Raw genomic sequence first — 19,534 nt, forward strand, 5'->3', positions numbered from 1 at the left:
TTGCAAAGCAGTGACCGCAAACCCGTGTTATCAAAAACGGAAGAAATTATGGACAGAAAAAGAAAGAGTTGTCTGTGGGCAGATGTAGAGTGGCGAGGGAGTGCAGGCGCTCATTATTAGATGGTCAGAAGACTATAGTATATTGCAGTTGCTTGTGGCTTGCTGCAAGATGCCCGTCGATTGCTGGGAAAGGACTTGCGTTTGGTCTGTTTTGGTCCAGTCAGTCAGGCGGGTTTCTTCTTTGTCAGGCTTTACTGCCTCTCTGGTTAGTGTTCGTTTTGAGTGACAACACCTCCAAATGAGCAGCTGTTGTAATTGCATGACATTGTCCAAGTGGTTTGGTCAGCTCTCAATAGTGCGATGTGAAAGCAAGCCGAACCAAATGAAGGTGTGAAAATTCTCGGCCCCCCGCCGCCCCAAGTGAACCGAGTCCTGAGCTATCCTGGTGTGAAAGCAGCCTAAATTAGCTGCTGCGTTCACATGAATGGAGCGTGCTGTAGACAACTCGAACTCGGAGATGTCATCAACCAGTAGAGGCAGTGTTGAGAGCTTGGACTCATCCGCCACACAGGTGTCGTGAAAAAAGTGCGAGCAGTTTGCACAAACAAACGACTTGCAAGTGACTGTGAATCAGTTCTTGTCATTCACTAAAACAGCCCGTCAAACGACCGACTCCTTCACGAACGTCACGTCTCTGCTTCAGAGTGAGAGAAGCTTCGGGCAAAGATTCTGAAACTTTCACACCGCAAGTCAAAAAATGTTTTATAGTGAAGACTTGTTAATTACTTATATACTCAATGCATCTTCTTAATCCCCTTTACTGCCAGGAATACTTGAAATTATAACTACTAATAACTTGTTGGTTAAAGTCATTCAAGTAAATAATGCCCTAATGCATTATTGTGTGTGCTGGATGGGGGTAAAAAGTAAGAAGATTACAAAAGCATATACCTATACCACACGAAATTACTTATACTACAGGAAAGTGTAGGTGTACAATGAGAGGAAAGGAGGATGCTGGGAAGTAAAGTGCAGAGCAGAGCAGGGCTGAGATGGATTTCCTGGCTGAACCACTTTATACACTCATCGTATAGTTTAATCACCCTGTGAAAAAACTCCTGGGTCGGACTACAACATCAGTAATTCGAGAGGACCTTGACCTGAAAGCTGTCCCGGCTCTTTCCTGACAGCAGTATTTTCTCTCTGCACTCTGGACATAGTTCATCTTGAACATGAGTGGTGCACAGTAAAGTCTGCTATAGAGGCTGTATATAAGTATATATACAGCCTATATATGTGTATATTTATATAAGCACACAAATTGTGGTTTTTAGTAACAAACACACTATCCATTGCCAGGAAATATCCACAGTCGCACAATGTGAATATTCCATTTTCTAATCCCCCAAAATGAACTGTGCAGTCTGTAGCCTGCAGTCATACACACACATCATGTTAATGTGAATTTTGAGATCCGACCATAAAGATTGGATTTTATGTGATCATATTATTGTACACCCACTTTTGGCCTGAACATTGCTGTAATTCATCTCTCAAGTCTGCATTTCTTTTAAATCATGTCTGGATAATCTTAACCCTGGTGCCCCCACCCTCTTTATTTGCCTCTGTTGCTCCACATATGCCCTGCGGTTAGATTAGATTGATTATCAGATTATAAGTAGACCTCCTGTCACACAGCAAGGCATGCCCGCTTCAAGAACAAGTCATCAAATCTGAAAGAGAAATGTGATAACCACGTTTCTGGGAGTTCGTTCTGACACTTAATACATCCTGGCATCAACGAATGATAAAATTTCATGACTGGTTACAGCCAGTGGGAAACTAGGATTAGTATGGGACCAGCAGGGACAGTTACAGGATCGTAAAGACATGAGTCAACATAATGAGCATGGAAAGGACCTTTAAGATTAGAGCCCAAGGGTGATTTATGAGATCTGCAGATCAGAGGCTCAGTCTCTCTTCTGAAACACAATTTACTGTTATTCAGTAGTGTGTATCTTTTCCTTTAAATGTTTTGGAGCAGGGCGAAAGCTACTGGAAATATACATCATGGTTGAAGCAGTATTTAATGAATTTCACCATGAGAGTATGCAAATTTCTGCTGTTTCATGGATCAATTTCTGTTTTAAATGGAGTTACTTTCTGTAGAACAACTTTTGAAGAAAGCTACCAGTGCACAATATCCGACTGTGGTAAATCATAGTATCTTTTATTGACTGGTTGATGTTTCATGTGAAAAAGACACAGCATAAGGTTCACTGTTTTGTCCATATACGTAAATGTTTCCTTTTCCAAAAACTTCTATTAAGACCTCTGTGTCCACTCACTTCTCTGCTTCTGTGGGGGGAACATGCTTTTTAGTGTATGCTATAAAGTACACACGTACGTGCACCTGCCCTGTATTTGTGTGTTAATGGTATGGTAGAATCGTGTGTGTGTGTGTATATGTGTGTGTGTGTGTGTGTGTGTTTCCTGACTGTAATGGTTCCTGTCACTTCACACTAGCTGTCAGTTTAGTCACACACACGCTGCGGCCTGTGTGTGACCCAACAGAAACGCTCACTTCACCTCGATGCAGGATGTGACACACAGGAAAGCCGAAACAAGGACACGGTTTTGCGCTTTTGCAAAATATGAACGATCATTAGATTTCATGATGTGGTTTTTAACAGCCAATTAAAGAACAAACTTTTCCCGGCCGGTTTTAAGTTAATATAAGAAATGCAGTTATGACCGTGATTCACCAGGTAACATGTGTAGCAGAGAGCGATGACAGATTTAAGTTTTATCTGCTGCATTCTATCGTTCAGAATGCTTGCCAAGAACTGCTACAAGTCTGGAAGGTAACAAAGACACCCAGTGACATACTCTATCACTTATTTAGCCACAGATGGCTGCCCCACACTCGCCTTGTCATCAAGACCACCTAGACTGAAACCAAGCTGTGACTGAAACAAGAGAGCATCATGACCAAGATAAGATCAAGACTAAAAGAGGCTGAGAGTCCGTCATAACGGAGGCAGGGCAAAGTCCTGCAACACCAAGTGAGCTGCACTCTCATGTATGAGACACAAACAGGAGGTAAGACAGGCTTTCTGAGTTGAAGTGGTAGCCACATGACGTTTACCATCAGATAATTCTGCATTTAAAAAGCTTATTTGCGTGCTTTAACTTTGCTAAAACTTTATGAGCATGTCGGCTGGATCATCTAACAATAAACTGAAGTACATGGAGTAGAGCTGCACGATATATCGCTTGAGCATCACCACCACAATCCCTATCTATTCAATAGTCACATTGCATGTCCCAGTAATATTAGAGGAAAATGAACTCGAGCTTTGTGGTAAAACACAATTCACATTCACACACGATAGAATTAAACATGTACTCAGGTGCCAGCAGAACTAAAGTAAGCAGTAAAAGATAACAATGAGAAAAATAATTGAAATACAGAGAAAAACCATTCTACTAACATTTTCAAAAGGAGGTAAGATCAGTGCAGGTTAATTGTCAACAAGATGCCCACAGTATGGCATAACTTGAAATGCTCTTCAGGTCATCTGTCTTACAACTTTACTAAGCTGGATATAACCCCCATCTGGATGCATGGCTCCAGGAAATACAGGGAACGACATCTGAGATCTGTGGCCAGAAGAGCGCAGTGCTAGGAACAGCTAAGATCCTGCAGAACCCTCAAGCTCCCAGGACTCTGGTCAAGGACCCGAGCTTGAAGGACCATCCACCCAGGAAGGGCGAGAACACAGCTCAGTATATACATACACACATATATATATATATATATATATATATATATATATATATATATATATATATATATATATATATATATCGCAAAGTAAGAAAAAATCACAATGCAGTTCTTTTCTAATATTGTGCAGCCTTTACATGAAGCAATCATATTGTTGAATTAATCAAATATGGCACTCTCATTAACACACACACACACACACACACACACACACACACACACACACACACACACACACACAAATACACACAGTCGTACAGTACAAACACAAACACCTACCTACCACCTGTTTTTGTGGGCAAAGACTTAATGTGTGTATATGTTGTCACACCTGTACACATGGATATTTCCCTCGAGGCACACTCCATTCAGGAAACATTAGCAGCATTAGCCAGGAATGCTAATTGAAACAAACAGCTTGTTTTCTTCATTTCAGGTTGGAGCTGACTGTAACGGAGACTTCTGAGTATACAGTTGCATGGACACACCATTTTTGAACGCCAGAGATCTGGGAACTGTTGTACATTGTTAATGTCCTGCTTTTTGTCAGGGTTTTTGTTCAAGCACAAAGAAGTGCAAATTTACCCACTATAAACACATATTAGCCTAGACAGAATCGGCGATCCAGACCAAACCAAACCACATCTTTCTTCCAAATCACGATTACATGAAAATAAACTCTGCACCAGTACCAATATTCCTGGAGAGCACTGGAACACATTTTATGCAAAAAAAATATAGTTTACCTGGAGTTACTGTTTCTTATCATGTTATGCCTACAAATCAGCAAAGGGTCGTTAACTAGCAGGTCAAAAATCTTTCAAAATGTTACTTGGAAATAAACTGAACTTGATTACATGTGCGGTGTCTGGGACTACCTCACCTGCACCAAAGGCAAAAAAGTACGTCTGGTTAGGATTCCTCTGCAGCAGGGCTGACACACGACGGGCCATTCGTTCATTGCGCTTGTAGATGAGCTCTTGCCGGAAGTAGCTGTCGATCTCCATGGCCGTCGTGCGGTCATGTGCCGGCAGGGAGCTGTTTATAAAGTGAGGCAACTGGAAAAAGAAAAAAAAAAAAAAAACAACCATGACAAAATGAGAATACAGAGCCCTGAAGTTGACGAATTCATGGCAGAATCAAATGATGAATCATTTCATTTACACGTCATCAGCCATGAAATGAAAAGAAAGGTGCTAAAGAAGACTGAGATGGAAAGAAAAGGGTTTAGACTGCCCATGTGAGTCCGACCGCTCTGCTACGCAGGCTGACATTTGACTGAGAAACCATTGTTAAATGAGGGGAAGAGAAAGGAAAACCTTAACACCATATGTGCATGTACGTACGCGCGCAGGTAAATTTTGTGTGCATGAGAAAAAAAAAAACTGCTAACACCGATGTGTTTATAAGTTGGTGTTTTTGTCCGTGGGCGCACTGCCGGAAGGAGCGTGGATGTGCACTCGCATCAGTACAGTATAACCACAAGTGTGAGTGTGTGTATAATTGCTGTGTGATTTATTACAGGCCAGACAGGCAGAGACAGACCGTGCTGGCTCTGTTACACTTTTGGCTTCTTCAGTGGATTCAGCACGTTGTTAATCAGCAAAGAAAAAAGCGGGGGTCCGCAGCGGCCGAGTGTTTGTCATCAGTGTGTGAGCTGTTCAACTCTGTCACATGCAGAGCTGGCTAAACACACACACACCGCCTGTTTGAGTTGCCCTAGTGCTTTTTCTTTACAGGTACCAGAAAATATGAGCGTACTTTCTTTTTGTTTGGATGATTTATGTCTGTCATGCCGGTGTGGTGCTATTTATTTTCACAGGGCACAAAAATGGTGGATCTAAGATGAGCTACTTATGAAGTGGTGAGGAAAAAGTAATTGCGTATCACTTCAGTTAATGTCAGAACAAGGTATATTCATTAAAATATTAATGTATGAATAACTACAGGTTTCTACCACACAGCAGTTGTCTAAGACAAAGCAACCATGAGACACTTTTAGCCAGATTAATAAATAAAACTCTTTTTAATATGTTGTTACCATGCTATGTATTGTTTAATAATATTCAGAAAGTATTTCTTTCTGGTTCATGAATAGCGTGGATTTCACTTAGACTTCATTTGTTTCTCATTCATTTTTGACAGTTACTCACATATTTGTGCACTTCATTGTGTGACTCAACTTTCCCTCTTTCATATTTCAGTGGAATCATTGTTTCCGTGGACATTTCTGTCACTTTGCTCAGTCTTTTTGGTGCACATAAAGTCATTCAGTCTCTTCATCCAAGTCAGAAAGAACGAAACATAAGTTTCATTCAAAAAAAAAATAATAATTTTTTAGTGCTGTGTTTGAGTGCTCATAAGGAATGGGTTTACTGTAACCTAGATTTCTATTTAAGAATGATGTATGTAAATTAGGTGTCATTCAGCACCCTGTACAAAAGCTGGATTTGATATATTTCCTGTCACTCCTTTAATGGTGCTGTTTACAATCTGTTGACTGTCACCTTCACCTACTGCAGTCTGTTGTTACGTCTTTTGCAGACCGACACTGTAATGTTCCGCTCATCGAGGCCAGTGAACTGTAGATCACTCTCCGTTTGGAATTGTTTGTCTTTACTTTGAATTCTGCATATGAAATTATAATGTCGATGCAGCTGACCTGATCAGACACACACACACACACACACACACACACACACACACACACACACACACACACACACACACACACACACACACACAAAATAGTGCACAATAGTGACAATTGTTATGCAAGGTGCTGCTTTCACATCACCAGGAGAAACTAGGATTTATAAGTCTTTTGTCTAAAGCCAGGTTTACACTTGCACGACTTTTTGCCACGCTGCTGTTGTGGCAAGGCGTGCCAATCTGGAGTCCCCGAACTGGCAGGCTCCCGCATTGTTCCCGACCAGTTCACGATCAGTTCAGCAATGCGCACGAATGCGCGCCCGCCAGTGTCACGGACTGGCACGACGCATTCACGCATAGTTTGCGTACTTCCCACATTGGCACGACGTGGTTGCGCAATTCGGCTTGGGCTGTTGGTGAACTATTCGTTGCAGTGCGTGCCATGCGTGCCAGTTGTCCCGCATTGTCCCGACGAGTTCACGAGGCGTTCACGGACAGTTGGCGCATAGTTCACGGCCCGGTCGCAATATTTTGTCGTGCCCAAAATTTTGAACATTTCAAAATTCTTGTCCCGATATGGCATGCAGTCGTGACGGGTTTACGCACACTTCACGCCACTTTACGAGTAGTTTGCGACTCGATTCGTGCCAATGCGTGCCACAGAATCGTTCAAGTGTAAACCTAGCTTAAGGTCACACCAACAGGGTAATTTAAGGGTCAAAACTCTCTACCTAGACAATGGAAAATGACCCACACTACCAGCTGTGCCACAGTTGCAGCAAAATAATTTAATGACATTAGGAGCACAATACTGCCTCGTCAGATGAAGTTCATCATCACAGGAAAAAAAAATATTTAAAAGAAGCATGTGAAATATCTGACTTTACTTGTTTGTAACAGTGTTTTATTTTAGGAAAGACACATTCTTACAGATGTGAAGCCTTGTATTGTCTGTGTTTCCTCAGTTCGAGTGGCCCAGGGTCGTCCAGATTGACAGGGCGCAATGATTCATGAGTAAAAAGAAGCAGACTTGTAACAAGAGCGGCGGGACAGGGGAAAAGACTCCATCACTGATCCAATGAGTACGGATAGTGTGAGTGTTTCATGATGAGGAAAAAAGTGTACGGTCAGAGAGGGTTCAAGGTAGGAGTGTAGCAGTAGATGTAGATATGTTATCGTAGGAGACGCCATTAGCTGCTCGTCATCAGAGCTCCAGAGGAAATACAGAGTGACAGTAAGATATTTCCGGACTTCTCCACTTCTCGTACAGTTCTGCCTCAATTTATTAGCCTGTCTGTCTTGTGTCCAGGAGTTTACCCCACTACCTTTTCTTTCTTTTTTTTTTTTGCTTTTTTTTTTGCTTTTTCATGTCATGTTTTTTCTTTTAAGCTCTCGTCCTCTTTTTCTTTCTGGCTTTCTTCCTTTCTTTTTCAGGCAAAACGTATACTTCGCTTTACAAATCAGTGTGGCAGCAAACTATATCTGTTACATATAAAGTTTAAAATTTATTTTATAAAGTTATATTTAATGCCAAAATGTTTTTTTTTCCATCATCTTCCTTTTTAAAATTAGTTTTTGCCTTTCCCATTCCAGCTTTTCTTCTGCCTCACTTTATCTTCTCCGTGACGGATTTGGGATCAGTTAAACGTTGAAACACATTAACCTGTCTGGCACGCCTCTCCTAGTCCCCGTGGTCTGGGACCCGTCATTGGCTTCTTTCTGTTATGATGAGGATCGAGCCGGGAGAGCATCGGGGTGTTTGTGCCTCTGGATTAGGTTTTATCCATCAAAAAACACCTGCTTTTTAACAAGTTCACTTGCACACGCACACACACACACACACACACACACACACACACACACACACACACACACACACACACACACACACACACACACACACACACACACACACACACACACACACACCTGCTATAGATCACCGAGCTACAGAAGTGGGCTGCTAAGTCAGCTGTCTGATTGCTGTAACATATGGTGAGGAATGTTAATACATGTTATTATGACATGAGGAGCAGTGGCAAACTATCGTGATTTAAAGCGTTCATGCAGGAGAGGACTGTCGCCATGGCTGCCGGTGAAACTGTGGCTAGCGAGCGCGTCGTGGGTCCCAGGGATAAAAAGATGACAAAAACAAGGAAATGAGAGAGGCAGATGGGAAATCCAGAAAAAAATGTGTCTTTCAGAAGAGAGCGAGTCTCAAGAACAGAAACGGTGAGTTCGTCTGAAGAGTAAGTTGTGCCCAAGTTTTCATACTTTGTGTGTCTCTCATGCAAATGATGTGGTATCTGTGGAGTGGAGCAGTGAGCTGAGGTTACATGGAGTGTTGGGTTTAATGGGACTTAAGGATCAGCGAGGGAGGTTGACACAGCATAATTGACTTATGAGGAGGGCTTTTGAGTAAATCTGCATTTGAAGGTGGAGATGGAGTGAGAGAGCTACTGTGTGTAATGTTTATCATGCATGTGTGTGTGCCATACACCGCGCGACCTCTTGACAGCTGCGTGTGAAGACTGATGAAGAGGCCATCGCGAAAGGAGCAGAGGCTATGTTAGGAAACACAAAGTTGGAGGAAGTGAGATAGTGTATTTACGGTCGAGTCCAGAGCTATTAAAGTGTCAGACTATCAAGTAACTTGAGGTTGAGAAGGATTAATATGGCAACGTGCAGATTTGTGGAATTGATGTGCACGCCTGAAGGTCTGAGGTGACGATAGCGTAATTGCAGAGAAATGGGTACGAGAGTTTCGCCAACTCAAATCGAGGGTCTGACAGATTTGGATTTTTCTACACTGTTACAGATGTTTTTGGACTGCGGCTGCACGTAGAAAATATTTTTATATAAATAAATGTCTGTAGCAGAAACTATGATTATTTTGTCTGTCCAGTTAAACACAATTGACACAGAATAACAAAGACTCATATTCACATTCTTTTAAATCCTGGCAGACTGAATGAATGAGCAATAAGCACCTAAAATTCAGCACGTTGATGGTCCTGCAAAGAGGAAAAAAGTTTTGAAAATACACCAAAAAGAACTTCACGTGACACCCATAGTGAGTATAATTAAAAATATTATTCTCAAATATCTGGCCTCCAATTGAACTTTTACAAATATTAGAACGTACGTGTGGAGACTATAAAGTTGTCCTGTCAGTCCTTCAACGTGAATCTTGAAACGTGGTTTCATGCCTGTAAATGAACTTGGTTTTTTTCACATAGTCACGGTTTTCACTTTTCAGTCAGTTGGAAAAGAACATGAGTCTGAAGAGTAAATCCAAATCCAAGCAATGATGTCCTGATCACCGAAAAATTATTATATGTGTGTGTGTGTGTGTGTGTGTGTGTGTGTGTGTGTGTGTGTGTGTGTGTTTTTTGCATTTTAGCACAACCTCAGTCTTAAGTCTACAAGCTTTATAACAAAACTTTACCACAGAACATTTTATCATGCGCATCTAAAACTGTTCAAATATTAGTGACACTGTGTATTATCATGAGGTTTTTTTTTTCTTTTGCTTTATTATGATGATGCTGATTTGTCTTTTCCTGATAATCCATAGGTGTGTTTGATTAGGTCAAAAAGTGCAATGTCAGCATGAGAAAAAGCATGAAAATGAGGTCTTTTGGGAGGGTGAGTGTGCCTCTTCAGCACAGTGCTGTTGGACCATGTGCAGCTTTGTAAGTAGAAAAATATGAGACACAATATCATAAATTTTGTATGTTTTGGCAAAGTGCATCAATGGCATCAGAACATTTGTTTTGTGTTGGACAGGCCGTGCATTTTATGTTCTGAATTTTCATCCTTTTTGAAACTCAGAGCATCCAGCTGTTTTAAGTGATTTCAGTTGTTCTGCAGCACGCTGACATGAGGCTCGATGCTGTAAATCAGCTTCAGCGGAAAGAAATGGAAATGTGATGTGATTTTATTTTTATGTTTGGATGACTCAATCTTTTCTTATTCAAGTTAGACGGAGAGAAAGTAACCAACCTGCGACGTATCATGGTTGAAGATAATGGAACTGAGGTCACCACAGTTGTAGTGCGTAATGAGGTCCTCGGTCGTGTAAGAGCCTTGAACGCTGCCCGCTCGGACGCCCTCGTGCTGCAGCAGTGTCTGATTCAAAGCAAACAGCACCTGTAGGAGAGAGACAGGAAGGCTGCCGTTACTTTCTGCATCCACCAACTCAAGTTTTCTCTGTGCTTCTGAGAACGAATTCGCGACAAAGAGGGAGAAAATGTGCGAGCACGGCCAGTGTTCCTCTTAAAAAATATTTGACCTTAGTATACAAAGAAGCCATTATGAAGCACGTCTGAGAAATGTGAGTTCCTGCGCAGCGTTTTCATTTCTTTCAGGATATTTTCATACACTTTCCATACAGCCTGACTACAGGTAAAAGTTGGCCACAAAGGACATGGCAGGACTCCACTGACTTTCTCCTGGAGGGAGAGAACAGAGGAAGAAAGGGAGACCTGCAGAGAGAAAAAGAGGGGCGCACGCAAAAGAGAAAGGGACCCTTTAAATATAACTCTTCTGTCTCTTTCACCAGGACCGGGGCGCTGGAAATTTATGGCGCCCATTAAAATCAAAAGTAAACCCTCTTTAGGGAGAATTTATAGCGTGCAGCCGGCAGCCAGCCGAAAAACTCCACAGCTGTCCTAGACACCAGGGGTTAACCTCCCTCCTCCTGCTCTCCAAAATCCCACGCCACCTCTGACTGGCCTGGCAACTGAGACCGAGCTGTCAGTTACTGTTAAGGACCCTCACTGGAGCAAGAGGTTTGTTTGAAGGGGAAAATGTTTTTTTTTTTTTTTTTTAACTTTCACATTAAACCACAACAGAATCACACACATTACACACACACACAAGGGTCAACTGGCCAGATTAGAGGATGGGAGCCAGCTCATCTTTTCCTAAACATTCACTAGACTGATCTGTGTCCATGATCCTAATTACCGAGAAACCTGACGACCGCTTCAGAAAGTATTGCAGGGGGTACGTCAGTAGCAAGGCGCAGATGATTTGTGGAGAAGCTTAAGGCCGATACAGCTGCGCAACTGATTGAGGCTTTTGTTAAAATTCTGGGTCGTAATTCAAACAATTAACTTGTGTTTTTTCAATCATACTTGCGCACACTGTGCATATTGAATGCTTAAACTCCAGGTAACCTTTACGCTGGGATAATCACAGCCAAGCTCTAAGCTCAACCTTGTGACTCCCGCTCTCCGTCTCTCAGAGGTCATTGCGTTTGCATTGTGGGTTTCTTTTTGATTAAGTTTGCTTTATACAAAATGCTTTCGCTTTTGCAAAATATACAGCTGATGAGCAAACGGTATTTAACTTATCCTCATGTTTGTCTTTATTCCCCCCCCCCCCCCCCCGCAAAATCATTCCCCTTCTCCTCTTTACAGGGCCTCATTTTTCCTAATTTTTGGCTGATATGATAAATTCTAGCTGCTTCATTCAGCATATTCGCCCACTGTCCTCCATCACAGCCATTCAATGAAGAAAGGTTCCCCAAGACATATTTCTTCTTTCCTGAAATCCTGTCTCATCACCAGAAATCCCAAATCAAAAAGTTTTCATGCTGACATAGAAAAGACATCATAATTCATTTTACTTTAAACTACAATCTAAAATTAAATTCTCAAATCATTTCAAGTCCTGTCGCGGTGTGACACCAAGTCCAGAGAGAGTGACACTTCCTGATAGCTAACCAGCTGCTGCTGCTGCTGTAGAAGTAGGTTCTTGTCTAATGGTTTGTCACTCCTCCCAGTTGTGGACCCGCAAAGCTTTCTGTCACTTATTTAAGGGTTTTTTTCTTTTCCAAGAGAAACACCGGAGTAGACCCTGGGCAGAAACTGGCAGGACACACACACCTGTCAAGATTTTTGTCGTGCAGCCAGAATGGGTAGTTTCTCCTAACATGGCATACAGCTCCAGAGACGACAGACCCGAGTGTGAGTTCACGGTTGGTTGTGTTGTTAAGGGAGTTGTTATTTCAATATTGTCTGTCTCCTGGGGAAAGAACATCTCTGCAGCTGTAACCATGGTGCCTGAGTTTGCACTGGACTGAATGAGAGAGCACGTCAATCACCGCAGGGGAGGCAAAGCAGGAGAAAGAGGGGGCGGGAGGAAAAATGTAAACATTCCCTGTGTGTGTGGACAGGGTATTTATTACTGCTGTAGGGACCTGAATCAGTTTACACACATGCATTATGGAGAGTAGTCCTTATTGTAGGAAAGAAAATGAGTCTTCATGAGGAAAATTATTAAAGGTTAAGTTGAGTACATGATTTAAGGCTTTATGGTTAGACTTGGGTTAGGTTGAGGTTAAGGGATAAGAGCAAGTAGTAGTTACAGCTGAGTTTGGACTAAGTCTACAGGAAATGAGTGTAAGTATGTGCAATGTCCCCAAAAGGCAGTGAATACTCTGTGTGTGTGTGTGTGAGTGTGCGTGTATGTGTGAAGGATATTTATTACTGTTGTGGGGATCTCAATCTGTACACTCAAGGATACGCGTACTAATCAACCTTGTGGGTGAAAAATTCCAAGTAAGCATGAGAAAAATCAATAAGTTTTAGGTGAAGACACAATTTAAGGTGAGACTGAAATACGGTTAAGTTTAGTGGCAAGTAGTAGTCTTGGTTGGCTGTGTGTGTGTGTGTGTGTGTGTGTGTGTGTGTGTGTGTGTGTGTGTGTGTGTGTGTGTGTGTGTGTGTGTGTGTGTGTGTGTGTGTGTGTGTTTGTCTGACAAAGTGGGTGTTCTCCTGCTGGAGTGTTCTACTCACTTTGAAAGACCAGATTTTTTTTTTTTTTTTTTAATTACAGCCAAGACTTTCAAAGGAACAAACATTGACTCTGTTCTCCTTAGTTTGTTATAGCACGTCTTACTTCTCTCCTCGTTTCCTTTTTTTCTCTTCTTGTCTAATACATTCGTGAGAAACTCCTATTGTAATTAAATAAAAGCTTTAAAAGTACAAAGTTGGAAGGAGCATGGCACACGGATGGACTTGGAAGCAGCGATCTCTGAGCAGCAATCCAAGAAGTCATTAGCGAGTTTTGGAAAGAAAGAAGAACGGGTCAGGCAGGAGTGAGAGCAGCAGAAAATAAAGAAATCAGGCAGAGCGTGCTTTAAGTTTCTGTAAATGTCATTTGTCAACATGTGTGTACACTGTAACAATTGACCTTGAAGAGCATTAAATCCTGGTTGTTTGGTGGCCATAGTGTGAGCCTGTTTGAAGTATTTACTGGTCTGAGGCTTGTAATGAGTAGGTGCCAATGACAAGGTGATGGAATGGAGAGCGTTCACTCTTGTCGGCCATATCACTCCCCCATTACATGCTCTCCTGAATCTGAAGTAGAGAATGAAGTGATGGATGGAGCTAAAAGGCTGTGGGCTGCAGTTCAGCACAATGAAGTGTCAAACTAGCAACCAGGCTCAGAAAAGTGGCAAAGAATAAAACAGAACACCTAGTGCATATGATTGTGAAATGTACTGGAGAATTTACACAGAAGCCACTGAAAAGACATGGATATACAACATCAACATCAGTATCAGGTATCCGCCACACAGGAAACTCAGTTCCTCTGCAATCTGTGATATAGAGATGAAATTTACTCTACTGATTCGTGTCCAGGAACAAGAATTGCCCACAATTATCATGTTCCAAACGACGAAATTCAAACTTATACATTTCAATTGCAATTAAACGCAAACAACAAAAAACCAAACAACATATAGACTGTTTTGTGTCTTTTCTACTTTGATGGCCCTGTCCATAAAGTTACCTTTAAAGGTAACTTTAAAGACGTGTGACACAGGTAACAAAAACATCGAACAGTCAGAAATGTGCATCTTGTTCACTGATTTGTGCCTCTGTCTCTAACACACTCTTTAAAGGTTCCAGTCATTACCACTTTTTTCAGCGCAGTAAAACAATAAAAAACTATTTAAAGTTCTTCCAAACTGACAGAGAAAAAAAAAGAACAGAGGGAACGCAGCGAAGCCAGAAAAGATGAATGTGCGAAGGAATAGTTTGAGACAAATAAAGGCTTGCTCTCTTTGAGGATCATGTGCTGTACACATGGCGGTGATTCTCTGTCCATTTACACTGTGGAGAGTCTGGGTTCGTGGGTGTAAAATGTAAGGGTAACTCCTGGCATGGGCACTGGGTATAACCAGTCAGTCAGGTGCATGAAAGCCCAGCAAAGCCCTGCCAGAGTCAAGGCAGGAGATCTGAGAACTTTTTTGTTCTTCGCACTTCTTCTATTTTTCCTTTGATCTCCCAGTTTTCTCTCTGACTTGTCAACTTCATTTTTGTCCTTGCCGATCAGGAACGTGGCACTTCAAAGGGACAAACACATTGCAGCACTGTATGGTTTTGGTTTGCCATTTTATTTCTTATTCAGATTCCTTACAAGAATAATAGTAGATACATTTAAATGGAAAACTGCGCCTTTTGCTCCCCTTTTCCATCTCAGCCCTGGATCATCAATATAAGCTCTTAAACCTTATTGCATTAACTTAACACCAGCTCACTACACAGTTTCAGGATGTTTTAAGCCCACATAAAAAGGTCAAGATCCTGTATCTTATCCAAAGTGAAGTACAGGCTACATTTATGAAACATGCTGGCTTTGAACTCAGTATCTGATTAAATTGTTCACCCATGTGAATGGGTGAATGGGTGAATGTGATCATGCGGCGCTTTGGGCTCTGTCAATGCAGAGCAAAAGTGCTATATACGTGTTAAAAAAAAGTCAAAGGTGCTCAGTATTCTTATTAGATGAAGGTTGACGTAAGTTGGACCTATACATATTTAAAAATATGTTTGCAGCACTCTTTCAGCTCAAAGAAAGTGCTAAAATATCAAGAAAAGCAATTTATCTTAGATATGATGTAACTCAAATCAAAAATCTGTGGTATTGCTCATTATTTGATTTACCAGTACTCTAAACTAATCATTTCACAGCACCTTTAAATTGAGAGCGTCCAAACAGAGCAGCATTTAACTGTTTGGTCATTTAATCAGCCCTGATGGAGAAAACACCTTTAACAGTTTCAGGGAACTGTGTTCTTCTTGAATGCTCCCATCTTTCCCGAGAGCCGGTTGTGTTTCACTGCTTGAGAAAGAGAAGAGCTCGACCCTTGACCTAGGACACACACTGCTGAGTTCCTCTGAGCCAAGCCAACTTCCCCTGTGAACCTCAGTAAAAGACTACAGGAGGGGATTGGGTTCACAGCGCCCTGGGGTGACTGAAAGGAAGGAAGGTAGGGAGTTGAAATAACATCCAGGGCAACCCAAGGATAGGAGAAGCGTGATATCTCAACTCTGTTCCCCGAGAGCAACCAACAAAAGGCTGGAAACCACTGAGTGTGACTGTACATCTCATTGAAGGACACAGTAGAGAACTGTTTAAAAAAATATATTTTCCCTTAACCTGCTTAATCTCGGTAAGACTAATTGCTTAAACATGGCAAGAAATTTGTAAAAGAAAAAAACAATCTACCATCACCGTTTTTTTCCACAGTTGACAAGCTCTAAAACCCAATTTGAATGTATGAGGATGTAAATACAGCGTCACAGAAGACCACATCAAGATGTGAGGATGTTTTCATGAGATAACTTCTCTGTCGTATCCAGCATCTTTATCATAAAGGCGTGAGGACCTCGTCCACCTATTGTCATTTAAAAAACAAATCGCTTAATCTTTCAAGGGCTTTAAAGGAAACATTTAAAGGTGTAATACAGGATTTTCTCGAAAAGACAAATCTCAGTTTTGGTGGCAGTAATGCAACTTTTTAGATGCCCTGTTCCCTGAAGAAGAAGTACACAACAACAGCGATGGCGACAGGAGGACAGAAGCGAAAACAGGAGATGTACAGAGTAGATGAGGGTTTTTTAGAATACAGCTGACCCTGTGCTGTAGTTACTCAGTGTAAATGTGCCTCAGGTGAGGTGATGCTGTTAACGTGGTCTGTCTTTGCTGCCATTACCACCTGCTGCAGTTCCTCCGGTCTGCAGATCTTTCACAGGGAGAACATATGAATTTCGCAGAAGAGACTCAGAACCTGGAATCAGACTCACTTTGAAGCAAGAGTTCGCAACAATATGCTACTGTGTGGACCACAACAACGTGTTACACCTTACAGCAGTGCCATCAGCCGCTGTATCAGAAAGCACAACAGAGCACCAGTGTTTCGAATAACGCTTCCCTTTAGTCTCTGCCTTTTTTTCTCTTCCTACTTCCTTCCTCTATTCTCTCATTCTGTTTTTAAGTCTCTCGCCGTGCCTGGTCTACCTCCTGTCTCAGTCTCGGAAATCCAGGGATTACCAGAAGGACAATCCTTGTGGCAGAGGCCTGCTGCTCGCAGCTTCCCCAGAAAGCCTCCAATTCTTTGCTCTCCAGCTTTCTTTCGTCCTGTCTTTTTTTTTATTTCTGAGGCAGGGGGTGAGGGTCTAATGATGGGAGATATACCACCAATAGTTTGGCCAAGTAAAAATAAGCCCTTTACACATGCACCCCCTTCTTAATTTGTTGCCCTTCCTTCCTCTGATTTAAGTTCAGTCTTTGCACTTCTAGCACCTTCCTCCGCTCACTCTTCTCCTCTGTGTTTATCTTCTTTCCTGCAATGAAAGCAGACCTATAGGCACCCATAAATACACACTTACACTATATGCACCCCCCATCCCTCGAGCCTCCCGTCTCTCCTCTTATTAAGAGTCTCCAGTGAAATGGGGGGTGGGTGTTGCCCCTACACTTGTCCACAAATAAACCCTGCTGTTTGACTTGGCAGCACTGCCGCTGTGCTAGTCATCCCAGCTTTCCTTCCTCCCCAGAAAACAGTGAAAATAATAAAGTATCACTTGATCCGGAGTGAAAATGCAGACAGCTGCTTCACCATGAATGCCCACTAGTAAATAGTGTGGGGTGTGAATGAGTGATGGAAAATTACAGAAGCAAATTCTGCTGACTTTTGTTTTCGTTTCACATTAAGGACCTGGAGCTGCTAAACAGGACTAGGTCTATGCACAAAAAATAAGAGGTCAACACTTAACAGGAACAACTGGGGAAAAAATTGTTCAGTTTTTCATGCCTGCCACAAAAACAAAAAAAAACTGTCTAAATTTGCACTAATTTGGCACAACTAAATGTGTTAACACAAAATATGTGGAACGAATAACCGAAAAAGTTTTTTTTTTTTTTTTTTTTTTGCAAAATGACTTTTGCATCTTCAGAAGAGTATGTTCTATTTTTCACTGTATTGTTTACTTTTTCTGCTTTTTCCACAGACTTCTGTGATTTTCTTTCGATGATCTCTAAAATTCAGAAAAATTTTTCCAATCAAGTTAATCAGTAAAATTTCACCTGTGTATATATATATATATATATATATATATATATATATATATATATATAGACATATATTTTAATGGAAAACAAGAGACATTGATCTTTCTGTCTAAACAGACCACTGGTGATCTGAAGGTTACTTCATAACCATGGCTCCATTTTAACCTGCACTTTGAACTGTAAAATTCCTCAAAACTCTTTCCCGTTACTTTTTTAAATGAGTTTTAAGTTCCTAATATGTTAGATTGGCTTAGGTATTACTCTACAGTTACCCCGTAAGCTGCCACTTATTCTACAGTCCATACAAACCTCCGATCACCATCAGGACTTTTATTCTAAATGCAGATGTATTTCTGTCTTCAAGAGTAGAAATGTATGAGATATCATGTTACTTTTGCTTGACTCAGTCCCACCACACATGTTCACGTTCACAGATATTGATGCTTACATAAGTGGTGTATGAAATCCAGTGGTCTGATTCCAGGTTTGTGGAACTCTAAAGCAGAAATTTCAAAACAGAAAAAAAGTTCAGCCATTGCTTACCAGTTCAACTTGTTCTGGATTTCTTTTTCTGCACATGAACATACTATGTGGATATAGGAACAAGGTTTAAGGTTGACTTGTATTGAAGGTTTTCAAATGTTAAGGTTCATTAAAGGATCTATTCAATGTTGCAAGAAAAACAATTCTTGTATGTTTTGGAGGTGAACGTGATAAAAGTGTTGACAACAGGGTCATTAACAAAGTCTTAAAAAGATTTTAAAACTTATGTTCTGGCACTTTAAATAGGTGATAATTGAACTTGAATAGTTTCATAAGATCTATTGTTATTGCCTCATTGGAAACTTCCCTGAGAGCAAACAAACTGTTCTTAATAACATTCACATTAATGTGACTTTGGCTGTGATAACATCGGAGGTCTTGCTGCGATGAACACTCGTTCAGGTCAGTTCTAACCTTATCTCATTCAAAACTCCGAGTCCACCTCTCCCATCATGGCCTCTGCTAATCCTAACACATTTCACATTCACATTTTTTCCAAGGGAAAATGTTTCATTGAATTCCAAAGGATTTATCCAGGTCCCATTATGATGTGTGATGCTATGCAAACCAGATGAGCTGAGTCTTCTCCCACTGCATGAGAACAGTGCAGGCAGACAGCCGTGTATGTTTAAAACATGCCTCCCCGGCCCCAAAACAGGGCCCGATCATTCACTCTTATCTGCTCCAGTCTGCTTTGGCTGCACTAATGGCTTTAGACAGAATAATTCCCAAAGAATGATTTGTCCTTTGCAAAGTCCACATCTGAAGCCCGACCGAAACATGAGAGCAGCACATAATCTGCTGCACGAATATAAAGCGGGTAATGGAGGAAACACGGCATCCAGACCGAGAAACAGCAAGTGTCCAGACAGCCAGCAGGAACAGGGTCAGCTGACTGAATTCCTATCAGAGATCTCTGAAGAGGTCTCTGTGGGTGTGTGCGAGCTCTGCAAAATATTTAATAACTGTCCATCATTCTGATGATATTTTTCAAATGATGTAATGCCAAGTCACATCCAGATGACTTTTTCGAAAAATAAATCACAGTTTTATCTGATATTTGTGCGTGCACCTGAGCAGTTCTCCAGAAATTTGTATTATTTCTTTGCACCATTTGACTGGTGGGATAGATTTTACCTCCTGGATGGCAGACACTGATGGGTGCATGAAAATCAG

The 19,534-nt window shown here is 41.4% G+C and overlaps 1 protein-coding gene across 1 annotated transcript in view; it reads right to left on the reverse strand.

The window, feature by feature from the left end:
- Positions 1-19,534, reverse strand: part of trabd2b (TraB domain containing 2B) — a 67,185-nt gene that overhangs the window by 17,522 nt on the left and 30,129 nt on the right. The window contains exons 3-4 of the mRNA XM_030082727.1: positions 10,448-10,594; positions 4,674-4,848 (exon numbers count right to left, since the gene is read on the reverse strand). Coding sequence (XP_029938587.1) covers positions 4,674-4,848; positions 10,448-10,594 — 322 coding nt within the window. The remainder of the gene's footprint in view (positions 1-4,673; positions 4,849-10,447; positions 10,595-19,534) is intronic.

The sequence above is a fragment of the Salarias fasciatus genome, chromosome 23, assembly GCF_902148845.1.
Source record: "Salarias fasciatus chromosome 23, fSalaFa1.1, whole genome shotgun sequence".
Classification (NCBI taxonomy): Eukaryota; Metazoa; Chordata; class Actinopteri; order Blenniiformes; family Blenniidae; genus Salarias; species Salarias fasciatus.